We start from the raw sequence: 16,080 nt of genomic DNA on the forward strand, positions 1-16,080 counted from the left end.
GGATCACCTAATTTATAAATGGGTTTTCCTCTGAGGGTTGGTCCAATGGCATTTTCTGAAATTGATGCTGGGTTGACAGCAGTTCTTTCTTGCCGTTTTCCAAGGAAGGCAAGCACTCACTGCCACCAATGCCCGGGGCAACCTGAAACGCCCCTAAGATCCTGTCACTTCACAGAGAGTGACTCTTCTCAAGTATGCCATTATTTTGATGCTCCATCTTAAATCTGTCCTTAAAACTCTTCCTCATCCATGTATCGCCCACACCCTTTCTTTTCTTCACGTCTTGAGAGAGAGGACAGGCAGCGTTAACTGCTTGAGGGGCCTGGTATCAGTGGGATTCTTCACGGAGAGATTTAGGTTAACGCGGCAGTTACTGCCTAGACAACTAACAACATAGCAAACCCTTCTGCTAGCCCCTTGCGATGGACTCTGTGTATGTTCAGTCAGCACTCTGCCCAGCACTTCTCTTTCACATGGGCAGAGACAGACTCACACACCACTGATTGGTGCCACGAAGTTGGGCTTTATATTTCAGTAACTGGGACTTTCAAAATTCTCCCTAGAAATCCGATATCACTCCTACCATAAATGTAAGGGTGACAGCCGTTGTTTCGGGTGGGAACCAGCACTCTGTTGAAAGAGGGAGGACACGTCTATCTGTTTGAGCAATTGGGAACTTTCATGTAGAACAGCCGCCTGTTCTGTTCGAATCATGACAGTGACTACGTGGCGACATTCAAGCCATCGATGGCATGCATATGAATCATATTTATTTCTAGAAGGGCCCTCATTGCCAGATGACTTAAGTATTATATAATCTATCCTGACAGATGATGGTGAATGTAACTATGAATAAGCATGTGTTTGTAAGAATTATAGTACAATGAAGACTCAATCATTTACTTGCTCTTTATCCTTTTCTTATGGTGGTTTTGGTGTTATTTAATATTTATAGCATTTGGCAGTTCAATAAATATTCCCTATCTTTTATCCACATTTTCAGCCTCATGCTTTATCTAGGAACTTGAATCTTAAGGGTTTTATTCCCCTGGGAAATATTTTACACTATGATATTGATGTGAAAAAGTATATTTGACAAAATTCCTTGCAAACAAAATTAATTATATGTCTGCTAATAAATCTGTTTTTGCTGTGATATTTTTTCAATAAACTAGAACAAGTTAGAGCTACCATTGTAGAAACTACTTGTAATCAAACTCCAAACCCACTGCCTTTGAGTTTATTCTGACTCATAATGACCCTGCAAAAGGTTTTAGGGGCTGTCAATCTTTGAGGCAGCCCAGAACCGCCTCTTACTCTGGAGAAATGGTTGGTGGATTTGAACCACCAACTTTGCATTTAGCAGTCCATAGCTTACCCTTGGCATCAGGTCTCTGTACTTACTTGTCTTATGGACCTTATTTCATGTGAAAGCTCTAATGTTCATAAGTCTCATTACTGATTTAACTTTGTAATGGAAGCCAGTAAGGTTTTATTTCAATCCAGTTATTTCATTTCAGCTAAAAATAACATTTTCTTCTTAAAGGCAACTGCAGCAGCAGAATCCCCTTGTAAGATGATAAAACCACCTTTCCTTATTTCCTTACCACCACCACCACCACCACCCCCTTTGGAAAGGGAAGATAAAGGAAAAAGAAGAACTGATACTGTTTTTCATTTTTTCCTCAAGTTCCCATTTTCTGTCATCAAAAAATGCCTTGATTGTTTGGTACTTTTTTACCTCCCCCAAATTACATAAACTGTCTCAGATAGCAGTAAACTGAGTAAATTGTCTCACACAGTAGGTTCACATGCCTGCCAAAAACAAAGCTAACTAACTAACTAATAGAGTAAGTCTCTATGAAATTGACTTATGGTAGTTAAGATTTGGAGATTTTTAGTCAGAAAACCAATTTCACTCCACACAGCAATGTTACTTTTGGCAAGTAACCAAATCCTCCTGATCTGAACTTGAAGCCCACTAGGCCAGTAGCGCATCGACAATAATTTCATCTCAATGATCAGTTTTCCTTTGTTCATGTCAAATAAGAAAAAAATAGCAATTTCTACTTAAGGTGGGCCCTGTTAGGATTAAAAATGCTAACTGATATCAAACATCCAGTCCATGGATTGCTTGGCACCTAATTGGTAGTCAATAGTGATTGCTAGTCGCAGCCATTGAGGCAATTCCTGACTCATGTCCCCGTGAGTTTTCCAGGCTGTGAATGTTTATGGGAGATGAAGGTCTCAGCTCTCTTCTTCTGCAGAGTTGCTGGTGTGTTTGAACTGCAGACCTTGTAGTTAACAATCCAATGAGTGACCCACTACTTCAACAGAGTCCCTTTCAATTGTTAATGGAGACAGCTATCTATGAGTCATCTCAAATAATGGGTAAAATGATATAATACCAGACTCAGAGGCTTTGCTCATTTTGTAATTATCTTTATGTGTAAATATACTTCATTTTGATCCCAATCTCCATTAATAGAAGCCCACTTCTGGTTTAATAAATAATTGAATTATAACTTGAAAAGCTATAAGAAATTATGAGTAATGCCTAATTTTTTAGGAAAAAAGAGAAGAAAATCTAGATTGACATCTCACAGGAGATTCTGTCGTATTTTTATGTACACACATTCTGCTGCTAATCTTTTTTGAATAACCTGTCAATTTTTGGACTACCAAAAAAATTCATAAACTTTCTTATTAGACGTGTATTTATTAAGCAAGGTAAGACATTCCACTCCCAAGAAGATATCCTGAGAAACCCCCATGGGGAGTTCTCCTTGATCGTATAAAGTTGCCATGAGCAGGAAACAACTGGATGGCAGTGAATGTGAATTGAGAAGTTTCGTTGTGTGCTCGGGATTGTGGTCGAATACTAATGAGTTCCAATGCAGTTTTATTGTTAAATAATATTACCTACATACTCGAATATAAGCCAACCCAAATATCACTCCAGGCACCTAATTTTACCACACAACTACATTAAAAATGTGCTGAAAAACTTGCCTTAAACATGAGTATATACGGTAAGCAAGACAGAAAGAGAGATTAAAATCAAGATAGGATGTCTAACCTATTACACTCCTCCATCCCCTAGTGGCATTATAATGAGTGGTTTGGTTCAGTAAGCACAGAATGTAGATTTGGGATTATGTTAGTCTGGAGAGACTAGAGAAACAAATTCAAGGAGACTCATGTTTATAAAAAAGAGCGTTGTGCACAAGAGCAATTGAATATTGAGAAAATGTCCATGCCCAGTCCAGATCAAGTCCTTAAGTCCGATATTAGCCCCTATGTCCAATACCAATCCAAAAAGTTCTCTTCAAACTCATGGAACACCTGCAATGACGCCGAATGCAGGGATCACAGGCCAGTTGGTGAAAAGTCTTATGAATCCAGTGGCGGTAGAAGCATCTCAGCGCTGGCAGGGTCTCTAGGTGGCTCCTCCAGCTCAGGGCACTAGCATATCTCCATGTGTCGTCTCAGCTGGAATGTCTCCCAGGAAGCGAGCCTGTGTCCTGTTTCCAATGAACTAGCTATCTCCTTAGTGCCTCCACATTAGGCCATCAAGCTGAGACCTGATTGACAGGCTAAACTCCACCCCTCCACACTTACTAAGTCTCAAATTGACAATAGATTGTGTAACTACCACAGGGATCCAGTTAAATGGCTAGGGAGCAATGTTCTGGTAATTTACAGCGAAGTAAAACCTTTGCTCTCTTTGCTGTAGAGTACTGATGCGGAATAGCAGGCAGAGCAGTATTAGCAAGGAGGTGACATACTTGTTCATTTTCAGTTGTAATTTTATTAAGAATTAAAATGTCATGGTTCACATGAGGGTGCGATTCAAAATGTTTGTGGGAAAAATGGGATTAAAAGATAATGTAATCTTTCCGTGAATTTCTGATGCCCCTCCAAACAAGGGTACGATGGCACAGGGAGGATAATTTTTGTGTCTCCCATGACCATGACTACTATAACCAGCAATGAAAACCCGCCTGCCATGAGCATCTAGAAGAGGCTGTAGGAGAGAGCTGAAGGGACAAGCCTTCTAAGGAAAGCCCTGCCAGCCAGTTCATGAGGGAGCTTCTGTTCCATTGTAATTTCACTTAAGCTATTTGCAGTGTTCTGTGAACAGGTTTGAATTTCTCATACCCAGCATATGTTTTTGCTGTTAAATTTAACTCAAAGGCATATTTTGATCGTCCAAAAAATTCATATGAAACTGATTGTAGTTGTAAAACTATGGTTTTGTTTTTGCTTGTTTGTTTGTTTTAATTCGGTGCTGAGAACTTGTGATGCATTTACAAATAAGTAAACCTGAAAGTATACATGAAAGAATGTTTATCATTGTAGACTAAAGGAAAAAATTTACTGTTGTTAAATCTGCTTGTCAGTGTATGATTTCAACAGTTAATATATAATGGTTCCATGTAATGTTTATGATGGGTATTTTTATTAATAGCTAAACATGGTGACTCGGTACTATTTTATAACTATTTAATAAGTCTATTTGGATGTTATATTTTATTATTTCATATTAACTGCGAAAATATAAGCTTTAAGTTATTCCCTATTGTGGGTTAGGAAGTAGGTTAATTTTGTTTTGCTAAGCAAATAGAGTTGATTTATTATTTAACTTAGTGCTACGGAAGATTAACTTTGCTCGTACTTCTCAAACTATTGAATAATGTGTACAAATAAACAGCATTCCATAAGGAAACTAGAGATTTTTTTTAATGAATGTAGTATAGAATTACTTCCAAGAGTTTATCTCCAAGAAAACACTTGGTTTTTTTGTTTTGTTTTGTTTCATTAAATAATTGAGTAGTGTAATTGCAGCTTCATTTCCAAGTATAGTAAATTTCACTCTATGGTTAAAATTTGTATTGATCTTAGAGCCTCTAATATGTAGTGCTAAAGCTATTTCTGGGCAATGCAGAAATCCAAACCCACTAGCATTGAGTCAAGTCCAAGTAAGAGGCCACCTAGATAGGATTTCCAAGACTAAATCATGCTGAGAGCAAACAGCATCATTTCCCCGTGAGCGGCTGGTGGGATTGAAATGCAGACCTTTATGTTAGCAGCCCAGCCCCTAAACTACACAGCCATATTGTTATGTGTACATACTCTTGCATGCAGATATTTTCTAAAGGATGTTTTTAAGTGTAAATTAAAAACCAAAGATTGATATCTTTTCACTTGGCATTGGGTAAGGTTTCATTTTGTCTCATTTTGCAGAGCGCCCTCTTCACTACACAGAAAATGTGTTAGAGCAGGTGCTTCGGTGGAGTTCGCTAGCTGAACCTGGCTCTGCTTATCTCGTTGTCAAGAAATTCTTGAATATTGACACCATCAAACACTACCGAGGTAAGTGGTAGGTGCCGCTGTTTCTCATTGCGATCATAGTGAAAGATAGAGGTTGTTAACAGATGATCATCATTGCACAAATGATCACTGAAAATACAAACAAAAAAAATCCAAGTAATCGAAATCCAAATCTAAGAAATCAGAAAGGTGGATGTCCTTATTGTTATTAGGATAAAAGAATAATACGTAGACAAGATGATCAAGTGACAGAATTCTCCCAGTTTGTAGTATGAAGGGAACAGTGGGCAGGTGTGATGGTTCCCTGTTGAACAGGATGGTTTTAGTCTTCGTTATGATCATTTGCAAAGCATGTGTGTTTTCCTCATTCTTAGATGGGTGATTAGTCTTCTTCATGAATTCTGTTCATTGTTCAGCGTTCTTGAGGCCTTCGGGAACTCACGCTATCACATCCAGAGTCTGCTGAGATGCTCACCTCTTCTGTGGTGAGGCTGGGAAAGCAATCAGGAAACTCTCCAAGTGAGGTGTCTTGCCATCCTGCTGGGAGACAAACGCACACGCAAAGTTCAGTTAGAAATTAGCCAGCACAGCGGACCGTGTAAGACAGTCTCTGAACTGGAATGAGACATCGGAAAACTTTCACTTCCAGATTCTTTGATGTTTCCCTCGTGTGGTCATTAATTGACATTCTAGAAAAAGAAATTTGGTCTTGCCAGCACTCTGTATAAACCAGCACCCCAAGTTTAGGTTTCAAGTTTGGTAAGATGAAATTTATCATAGCTTTTGTGGGAGTCTCGGTAGACTAGAAAAACAAATTCATGGACACATGAATTTTTATAATAGCAATTATATAAGAGCAATTGAACATTGAGAAAACATCCCAGCCTGGACCAGATCAAATCCATAAGTCTAATATTAGTCCATATGTCCAATATCAATCTATAAAATCTTCTTCCGAGTCATGAAACATATGCAATGATGTCGAATGCAGACAACCACAAACCAGTGGGTAAAAAAGTCTTTGGATCCAGTGTCATTGGAAACATCTCAGTGCTGGCAGGGGTCTCTCTGTGGCTTCTGTGGCTTCAGAGGTCTGGTTGTGTCCACGTGGCTTGTCTTCTGCAATGTCTCCCAGGAAGTAGCAGAGAGAGCGAGAGGTGTCTTCTGCCTCCAAGGAGGAAGTACCAGATTTCCCAGAATTTTCAGGAGAAGGCCATGCCCACACAGAAGTCTCATTGGCTATCTGGTGATTGACAGCCTAGACTCCACCTCTACACTCTTAATCCTTAAACTGACACCAGATCAGGTGACTGCCCCAGCTTTTATAATTAATATTAATAATTCGTATTTTTATTTTCTAATGATGTATCATTGGCTGAACCCTACATATACCAACATCATTTAAACTTAAAAAAAAAGTTTGTGTTATACTTTTGAGTTTTACAAATTAATTAATTGAAGATCATACAGTTACTAAGTGTTGGTCTGGAAAAGAGGTTGGTCATATATTTAATTATGAGAAATAAGAACTTAGGGGAAAGATAATATTTCAGGTTCCTGGAGTGGGTTATACCTCAGTTCTTTGCTTCGTACACTGAAAGAATTCACACTGAAGCACGTTTTGTAATCCCAGTAATTGTTTATGAAGGACAGAAGAGTTTCAGGTTCTACAATCTAAAAAGGGTGTACGCTGTTTCTGGAAAGTGCCAAGCAGCGGTTCTCAACCTGCGGGTCATGACCCCTTCAAAGGGGTTGCCTATTTATAATAGTAGCAAAATTATAGTTATGAAGTAGCAATGAAAATCATTTTATGGTTGGGGGTGTCACCACAACATGAGGAATTATATTGAAGGGTCACAGCATTAGGAAGATTGAGAACCACTGGTGCCAAGCTGTGCGGAAGCCACACTGGAGTTCACAACAGAGTACAAGCAACCATGTGGTAAAGAGTACCAACAAGTGCATAACTGGGGGGCAAGGGCTCCCAGGAGGTCGGAATCCCATGAACCCTGGAGGCCAGGTGCATGTGGGCCCGGACACTGGAAATGTGTGGGCCACAAGGCTGTGTGGGCCCGGAGTACATGTGCTCACACAGGAAATGGATACCCTCATCCTCCACCTGCCACTGACCAGGAGCAGGGTAAGAGTGGACGAGGCCTTCCCAGGCCAGGATATTCAATCCTCTGGTTGGGGAGGAGTGGTTGAAGGTATTGGTTGACCTCATTGGCTGAATTAGACCCGTCACCTAAAGTGGAGTCTAGGTTCTAGGTTTCACCTGTGCTATGGGGTCCTAGTCTGTGCATGCTTAGTTTGGGGTCTTCCCATAGGTGTCCAAAGGCTGCCTGATTTCTTTCCAACCTCCCCTATGGGGGCCTTTGCAGGCATGAGAGGGATAGCCCCCTGTCCCTAAGCTTGGTACCTAACAAATACAACTGTTAAATGCTGTAACCTGTTCATATGATGTGGGTTCTCTAAAGCCATAGGTCTGTAAGCTTTCAATATATAAAAACTGATCTGATAAGTCTCCATCTTGTCTCCATATTCTATGCTTAAACCAAACCAAAAACAACTTCCAATGAGTCATCGCTTACTCATAGCAACCATATAGGACAGGGTAGAGCTGCCCCTCTGAGATTCTGATACCATCCTCCTTCCCAGGAGTAGAAAGCCCCATTAGCCTGAAGAGCGAGCCTATAGCGGTTTTGAACTGCTGTCCTTGAGTTAGCAGCCAAACTCTTAACCACGATGGGGCTCCTTTTTTATATGTGAAAATAATCTTTAACCAATGCAGACATTATAACAACTCTGTCATATTATTCTTGCTAAAAATACACCAAACTCACTGCTAGCGAGTCAATTCCTGCTCATCGTGACTATAAAGGACAGGATTGAACTGCCCCTGTGACTTTCCAAGACTGTAACTCTTTACAGGAGTAGAAAGTCCCATCTTTCTCCCAAGGAGTGGCTGGTGGGTTCAAACCACTGACTTTGCACTTAGCAGCCCGAAGTATAACTAGCCAGCAAGATTCTCTTATTTTTGCCAGCATCTAAGGAAGTTTTATGCTTTTTTGCTATGGAAATGTATCCTTTCAAAAACCGTTATCTTAACTTTCTCTGTTACTTCTGCATGAGTAGGACTTTGAGTCCCCCTCAAAGCTTCGTAAGGACTCCAGTGGAAGAATCGCTCGCTGGTGACACATGTGCAGTGTACATTCATGGCATGAAGCAGCGGCTCTTAACAGGGCAGGTTTTTCACACACCCTAACCATTTGTGAGGGTCGGAGAACTTTCTCTCGTAACTCAGGGTGGTGGTACCTCTCTTCTCCAGCATTGCTGCTGCAATACACAGAATAGCTCTTCAAAACAAAGCACTATCTTGCCCAAGTTTTATTTAAGCTGATAGGCCCTGATTTAAATAATGCAATCTATTCTAGCTCTCAAATTTCATTATTTTTACAAAACATTTTATTGGGGGCTCATACAACTCTGATCACAATCCATATATGCATCCATTGTGTCAAGCACATTTGTACACTTGTTGCCATCATCATTCTCAAAACATTTGCTTTTTCCTTGAGCCCTTGGTATCAGCTCCTCATTTCCCCCCTGCCCCCACAAACACTTGATAATTTATGAATGGTTGTATTTTTGTCATGCCTTATACTCTCTGACATCTCCCTTCACCCACTTTTCTGTTGCCTGTCCACCAGGGAGGAGGTTATTTGTAAACCCTTGTAATTGGTTCCCCCTTTCTACCCCACCTTCCCTCCACCCTCCTGGTATCACCACTCTCACTACTGGTCCTGAGGGGTTCATCTGTCCTGGATCCCGTGTTTCTGGTTCCTATCTGTACAGTGTACATCCTCTGGTCTAGCCAGACTTGTAAGGTACAACTGGGATCATGATAGTGGGGGGGGGAGGGAGAAGCATTTAAGAACTAGAGGAAGGTTGTATGTTTCATCATTGCTACACTCTACCCAGACTGACTCGTCCCCTCCCCGTGACCCTTCTGTAAGGGGATGCCCAGTTGCCTACAGTTGGGCTTTGGGTCCCCACTGTGCACTGCCCCTCATTCTCAATTATCTGATTTTTTTGTTGTTTGATGCCTAATACTTGATCCCTTCGACACCTCATACCACACAGGCTGGTGTGCTTCTTCCATGTTGGTTTTGGGGAAAATATGGAGTTTATGAACCAAATTGTGTCAACATTTTGAAATATATATTCTCATGGTTTCTTTTCAAAATTATGTCATCTTTTCAGGTCATTTTTTTATCTTTCTGGTGAGAATTTTTGTTCTTCCTACTTGCATGAAATGTTTCTAATTCTCCATATTGAAGGTTCCTTTAAGAAATTAATCTCATTGCTTAAAAAATAATAAGATCTTGGAATAATACTATCATTAAACATATATTAGAATATTTTATATATATAGCTTCTGGTCAAATACAGTAGAACCTATAAAGTAAATGCTTAAAAGTACAGTTTCAACCATAAAATGTTTATAAATGTTTTTGATGAGACTCGTTTATGCTCAGATTGTGAGAACAAAATAGTTTCACTAAGGTTAGGTCTGAGTGTGCTTAAGCTTAGGATTGCAATTTTAAAGAAATTCGGGCATTTTTTTTCATCAGTTTCTTTTTCCTCTAGTTGTATCCTGAAGCAGTGCCAAGCTTATTAATACTTCTTCTGGGATGTACTTTGTGATAGATTTTGGGTTGGCTGGGTATTCTGTCTACTTTGTCTCTGTCTTGGCAAACATCTCCTAAATCAATCACAGTGACCACCTACTCTAGAACGATTGCTCCATTCAGCACCTCCGCTGCACTGTACAATTGGGATCCAAGCGGAAAAGAATGAAAGCAAAGCAAATGTGAATCCTCTGTCAGTTTGTTAAAAGAAAACCTGGAATCATTTCGGGAACACTCCTTGCTCTTCACAGCAGAAGGAGAACAATGTTAGAGACTTCTCTTCTTTCCAAAGATTTTCTTTTCTCAACTGGTGGTCAGGGTGGAAAACTCCAAAGCTTAAAAGCAAGGGTAGTTGGTTGCAGCCGCTTTGTTCTCATTAACAAAGAGCTCACAGGATGCCGTTGTGTTCGAACCTGTAGTACCACATCCTTCGCATCCTGCCACCTGTAGTTCATACCTAGGAGGCACGCATAATCCTCTCTGTCTCCTGCCCCGTCCATCTGCTGCCTCCCTCCTGCCCTACCCCGTGCACACAAAGAGATCTGTAGGTCAGCAATGCCAACGGGTGTGCATGCAGCTGTGGATGCACGTGCTTTCCTTGTTAGGGTGCACGCCTGTTTTATGTGCTGTCCCTTCCTAAGGGACCCTCAGAGTTAGTTGCTGGCGGGTTAGAGGCCGCTGTTGCAACAATTGTGCCCGGTTCATTTCACCGACGGCTTCTTCGCTCTCTCTGGCCCTCCGCTTCACCAAGTACCAGGTCTCCTTTAGCAGTTTGTCCGAAGAATTTTTGTTTGGTAGTTTGTGGAAGTAGATCGCCCAGTCTTTGGGATTCCTAGCCTTTCTCAGTCTGGAGGTGACTCTGCGGAGACCTGTCTGTAATACACCATCCTGCTGGTGAGTGCCATGCAGTGACCGCTGTGCACACCACCGCTGGATCTTAAACTAACAGGCCAGTGGTAACACACACACACACACACACACACACACACAATGCGGACACATGATGGCATTTCATTAACCGGTAGCATTTTTCCTGATTTACGGAACACAGTAATCTTATATAATGTTCTTGTTTGACATTATGTTTGCACCTGAAAACCAACAACCGCTGCCAGTGATTGAGTGGATGCCAACTCAGGGTCCCCATTTAAAGGGTTTCTGAGACTCGGGCTTTCATCCTTGTCCGCAGAGAGAGACAAGAGAGCAGAGAGCAGAGAGCCTCATCCTTGTCAGCTGGAGCAGCTGCTGGTTGCTGTTGACTTCTGACCTTTCGGTTAACTGCCCTCATTCACCCAACAGCGCCACCTGGGTTTTCAGCATAGCCCTGGGAAATCAAAATTTTTATCCAGTTAAGTCTAGTTTGGGGCTTTAATGTTCTCATGTATTTTGTTTTATTTTTTTTTCCTTTATTTGAATAGTTTAAAATATTTTAGAATCATCCACACTTAATTTCTGCTCATTCATTTCAGTTCATGAGGTAACAAATGTACTTTACTATTATAGAAGTGTATTGGTGTAAATGAATTTTCTCTTGCTTCTAATTCAAAATCAATTATATGTCTTCAAAAGCAACGTTTTATTTCTTAGAAACATTTTCAGGCACTGCTATTATTGTAATGAGAAGTTAACTAACTTAAAAAGAAAAAAAATAGTCCTCAAATTACTTTTCTACTCCGTGGTTTATGACTGAAACATTGAGACAGGGAGAATAGGACTTCACTTAAATTGCCACTTAGACTTTGTCAGAGCGAATCTTATTAGATTATCTTTCATTTTCACGATCTTTCACATCGAGTCAAATTTCAGCATTTCTATCGCAAATAAACTATAGATTTGAGCTTCTGTAAGCTGAAAAATAAAAAAAAATGTTGCTGAAGTGGTATTTTGAGCAGGAAATCTCTTTTTCAAGTACCCCCTTGTAGGTGACAGCATGGATTGGAGTCTTAATGATCTCTGTGGGAAAGGAACACTTTCAAGAGACGCGATGCAATGCAAATCCCTATGGGTTCTAAATTTAGATGGATCTATATGACAGATGCCTTGGAATTACATGTGCATTAGAATAAAGTAGTTCAAAATTCAACTGCTTCTGACAAATTCAGAGCTGGAAAGCCAGGCCATTCACTATCACCTGATTTACAAAGAAGAGAAAAGTCCTGCCAGAATGGTATCAGTCCATATGACAGTCTGGCGGAAAGAAGTTACACATCCTTCTCCAGATCTTCTGTTGATCCAGAGATGTGTAAAAGAGTGAAGGTTGCAGCGAGTCCTTTCACTGAAGTATTTTTCTAGGAAACCGATAATAGTGCTTGCCACTCATTATGAGCATGAAGGGCCTGAGTTTTTCTAATAGTACAGAGCTGAGAAAATAAATTGTTTATGTGGTGTCTTGCATACAAGAATCTATTTTGGAAAATGTGAATAAATGCCAATCTTAATATTTACCTACTATGAATAGGAATCCTAGATATATGAAGCCTATTTAAATATAAGACTTCAGACATAATAAGCATTGAGTGACTAGCTTAGAATGTTTATGGAAAGTTTTCAAGCAAGTTCAACTCGATGATTACTGACATATCTTCCAATCATGAATGCCTGATCTCCTACTTTACCAAGCATATTGTCCTCCCCAGGATTGATCCCTTTGGATAACTTGTCCAAAGTATTTGAGATGGAGTGTCGCCGTCCTGACTTCTCCAGACACTCTAGTTGTGCTTCATCCAGGACACCTTTGTTTGCCCTTCTGGCGATCCATGGAACGCTGAATATTCTTCACAAACACCTACACTGTCTCCAGACTTCCTTATTCATTGTCCAACTTCTAGTTGCATTTAACACCATTGAACACACCAGGGACTGAGTCAGGTGTTCCTCTTGTCCTTTCCGTGGCATTCTTGGTCTTCAGTACGTTAAAGAGGTCTTGTACAGCAGACTTGCTTAACGTAGTATGGCCTCGATTTCTGGATTACCACTTCCATGAGCACTGTGTGTACAACCAAAGTGAAACCCATGACGATTTCAGTTTTCTCTGATTCTCATGATGTTGTCTCTTGGTTAAGGTGACCAGATTTTAACATTGGTAAAGCGGGACACCACTGGCCGGGGGGTGAGGGGTGGGGAGGGGTTCTTGATGAAAAATCTGGTCTATATGGAGCAACAAAAATTTTTGTAGAATGCAAAAATAGTATTGTAATATATTTTTTAAATTTCAACAGAAGTACAATGTACAAATATACTACATTAAAATATGTATAATGTTATTTTATTCTTTGGCATATTTCTCATTTGAGGGAATTTTTTTAGTAGATTGCTGTCATTGTTTAAAAGGTCATGAAATATTTCACAAGAATTTGTTAAGTTGTATTTCACACATAAAATGGCTTTCAAAATCTCAACACACAATTGTGATTTTTCTGATGTCCACACTTTATTTACTGTAGAAAAAAAGCATTCAGTTGCAGCATTAGTTCCTGTTAAGGACAGTGCGTATACCACAATGTTCAGTGCATTATTGTATGGAACATGGTTTGTTTAAAAATGATGAAATATTTCTAACCATTTGTTCTCTATTGTGATTTTTGTTGATGCCTGAAATTTAACCTTTTCCATATCAATATATATTTTTAATAATGATGCCTCATTAAAAAGATAATTTTCAGATATATTACTATATGGGAAATCTTGAGTAATACGATCAAATGATTTTTGCACATCATTCCAATTAAGTACTTGTTTTAATGTAACCCAATGAAAAGGTTCAATATCATTGTAATGTACCGCCCACTCTTCTAAATAATCAATGCAGCTACTATAGAACTTTTTAATGTGATTCATGACATCTGCACGATTTATTGAACCATGTTCTTATAGCTGGCTTATACTATTACAGATAGTTAAGAGAAGAAAATTATTTTCTAACCGCTCTTGACACTGAAATTTTAAATTATTAACTTCATTTTCTACTTAGATAACCGAAATTTTGTCATCTTCAATAAGTTTTATAGCATTTTGAAAAAGATCTGCTTGATTGTGTACAAACTCTATCCAAATTTTTGAAGATTCTTTTTCAAAAATATCTTCTAGAATTCTAGGACATTTATCCTGTGATAGAAAGTAAGATTTCAAAGGATTGTATATTTTCAAAATTCTTTTGACAGCTGGCAAAAGAGTTAACCAATATATTCTACTGTATCCAAATATTTTCTGATAATCGACTTCCGCAGTTTCACAACATTCTTTAAGTATTTCAATGCTCACAGTGTGTATATAATAATAATATTTTAATAACAATATTTTCCACATCTACCAGCAACAAATCAGCAGCTGTTTGAATGGCTTTATGTATTATGTGCTCTGCCCAACCAACAACAATAATATTTTGATTAAGGTTTTTGTTTAATGTATAAAAAATATTATTTGTACCTCTTCTCGCTTTTCCTCTAAAATATGCATTTGTGTTGTCTGCACAATATGCAATCATTTTATGTTTTAAATTGTTTTCTTCCAAAATATTAATACTGGAACTGAAAATTAGTATTTTTTCTCTTTTTTTACATTTTATTAGGGGCTCATACAACTCTATCACAATCCATACATATACATACATCAATTGTATAAAGCACATCCGCACATTCCCTGCCCAAATCATTCTCAAAGCATTTGCTCTCCACTTAAGCCCTTTGCATCAGGTCCTCTTTTTTTTTCCCCTCCCTCCCCTTTCCCCCCTCCCTCATGTGCCCATTGTTATTTATACATTGTTATTTTGTCATATCTTGCCCTATCTGGAGTCTCCCCTCCCCCCCTTCTCTGCCGTCCATCTCCCAGGGAGGAGGTCACTTGTGGATCGTTGTAATCAGTGGAACTGAAAATTATGTCAGAACTTTCGCCAGGCACAGAAATGAAATCTAAAATTCTAATTTTTATTCCAGTTTCTGAAACAAAATAATCTAATAATGGTTTGAAATAACTTTATATCCTAATCTTTAGATGCATCAGAATATATGGATATAAAATTAATTTATTCTAGATTTTTGTTTAATTCTGAAAATGCATATGGGGAAAGCACATGACACACAATTGCCTCGGATTTTGTTCTAGCACAGGCAGATTTTTTGTTGATTAACTTTTGACAACTTGTGATGTACAGTCCATAAATCTGAAGGAATGATTGTGATTAATAGCATGAAAAGGCATAAGTCCTTCTGCTAATGCTAACTTCTTTTCTTCATCTCCATATGCTGTTTTCCAAAAAAATTCCTGTATTTTGGAGGAAGTTGCAGCAGTATTTAAATATCTTTTATGTTTCTGTGTCTCCAAGTGCTTTGAAACATCATTCTTCCCACCGTGCAAAATAGAAAATTCACCATTACATTTCTCACATTTTACCATGTAATCGCTTTTGTTTTTTTTTTAATAAAAGGAAATGCACTTCTTAGATCATCGTTGAATTTGCATCCTCTTTTCTTACTCATATTAAAAATCTAAAAAAATAATTTTAAATTATATTATAAATTAATATATACATATTGCTTAAAAACGCAGCAAGTAGATACATAATTGCATGAATATATTTTACTGTTAGTTTATAAATTAAAGTAATTTGATTGTTATAAAGTAACTATATATTTTAAATTATTTTAATTTTAATCCTATGTTTCTTTCTAAATAATAACAACACAAACTTGTATTATTTTTTCTCTGAATTTACCGTAAGTCATAAGTGTCACTTTCAAGGCCAGCACTAGACTTTTGCCACCACTATAAAGTCTAAATAATATGAGTACTGTCTGCTAAATTCAAGAAAACTTATGTATTTATGAAATAAATAAATACATTACTGACCTAAATTATCTGACTAGTTGATTTGTTGACATCACTTGTGTAACTAGCACTGGCACGCAGTACAATGTGTGTCGTCTGAGAGACAGTTCCAAAATGTTTTCGTCGTTGCCAATGCCAAAAAGTGCCATTGTTCATTAAGTCCAAACAATGGTGGTCGAATTCTAACAACTGATCAACAATGCGAACTTTGATAAGCAGTTCTCCATAATCA

The 16,080-nt window shown here is 38.6% G+C and overlaps 1 protein-coding gene across 2 annotated transcripts in view; it reads left to right on the forward strand.

Moving 5' to 3' along the window:
- Window positions 1-16,080, forward strand: part of ARAP2 (ArfGAP with RhoGAP domain, ankyrin repeat and PH domain 2) — a 270,205-nt gene that overhangs the window by 229,955 nt on the left and 24,170 nt on the right. For both annotated transcript variants that reach the window (XM_075544450.1, XM_075544452.1), the window contains exon 27: window positions 5,248-5,376. In XM_075544450.1, the coding sequence (XP_075400565.1) occupies window positions 5,248-5,376 (129 nt within the window). The remainder of the gene's footprint in view (window positions 1-5,247; window positions 5,377-16,080) is intronic.

This window comes from Tenrec ecaudatus, chromosome 3 (assembly GCF_050624435.1).
Source record: "Tenrec ecaudatus isolate mTenEca1 chromosome 3, mTenEca1.hap1, whole genome shotgun sequence".
NCBI classification, from domain to species: Eukaryota; Metazoa; Chordata; class Mammalia; order Afrosoricida; family Tenrecidae; genus Tenrec; species Tenrec ecaudatus.